The following is a 312-nucleotide window of genomic DNA, read 5'->3' as shown; positions in this document are numbered from 1 at the left end:
TTTTGATGTGCAGCAACAGCTTAGAGGGGGCTCAGGTTTCCGTGGCGTTGGCTATATTTATCTCTGGTTCCATGCCAGCGGGAAGGGTTTAAATGGCACCCAGCAGTTGGCGTGAGGGGCTGCAGGAGCTTGGGGGCCAGTGGCAGGAACGAGCCTCTTCCGACCCCATGGAGCTGTATGAGACACCCCCCTACTTCTACCAGGAGCCCCACTTCTACGACGGGGAAAACTACCTGCCCGTCCACCTCCAGGGCTTCGAGCCGCCGGGCTACGAGCGGACTGAGCTCAGCCTGAGCCCTGAGCCGGGGACCC

General features: G+C 61.2%; 1 protein-coding gene across 1 annotated transcript in view; it reads left to right on the top strand.

The window, feature by feature from the left end:
- Nucleotides 1-8: 8 nt before the first annotated feature.
- MYOG (myogenin (myogenic factor 4)) overlaps nt 9-312 on the top strand; it is a 2,316-nt gene continuing 2,012 nt past the window's right edge. Inside the window, exon 1 of the mRNA XM_015559887.1 lies at nt 9-305. Coding sequence (XP_015415373.1) covers nt 93-305 — 213 coding nt within the window. The 5' untranslated portion in view covers nt 9-92. The remainder of the gene's footprint in view (nt 306-312) is intronic.

The sequence above is a fragment of the Myotis davidii genome, unplaced genomic scaffold, assembly GCF_000327345.1.
Source record: "Myotis davidii unplaced genomic scaffold, ASM32734v1 scaffold1915, whole genome shotgun sequence".
Lineage (NCBI taxonomy): Eukaryota > Metazoa > Chordata > Mammalia > Chiroptera > Vespertilionidae > Myotis > Myotis davidii.
This window is presented reverse-complemented; position numbering and strand designations above follow the sequence as displayed.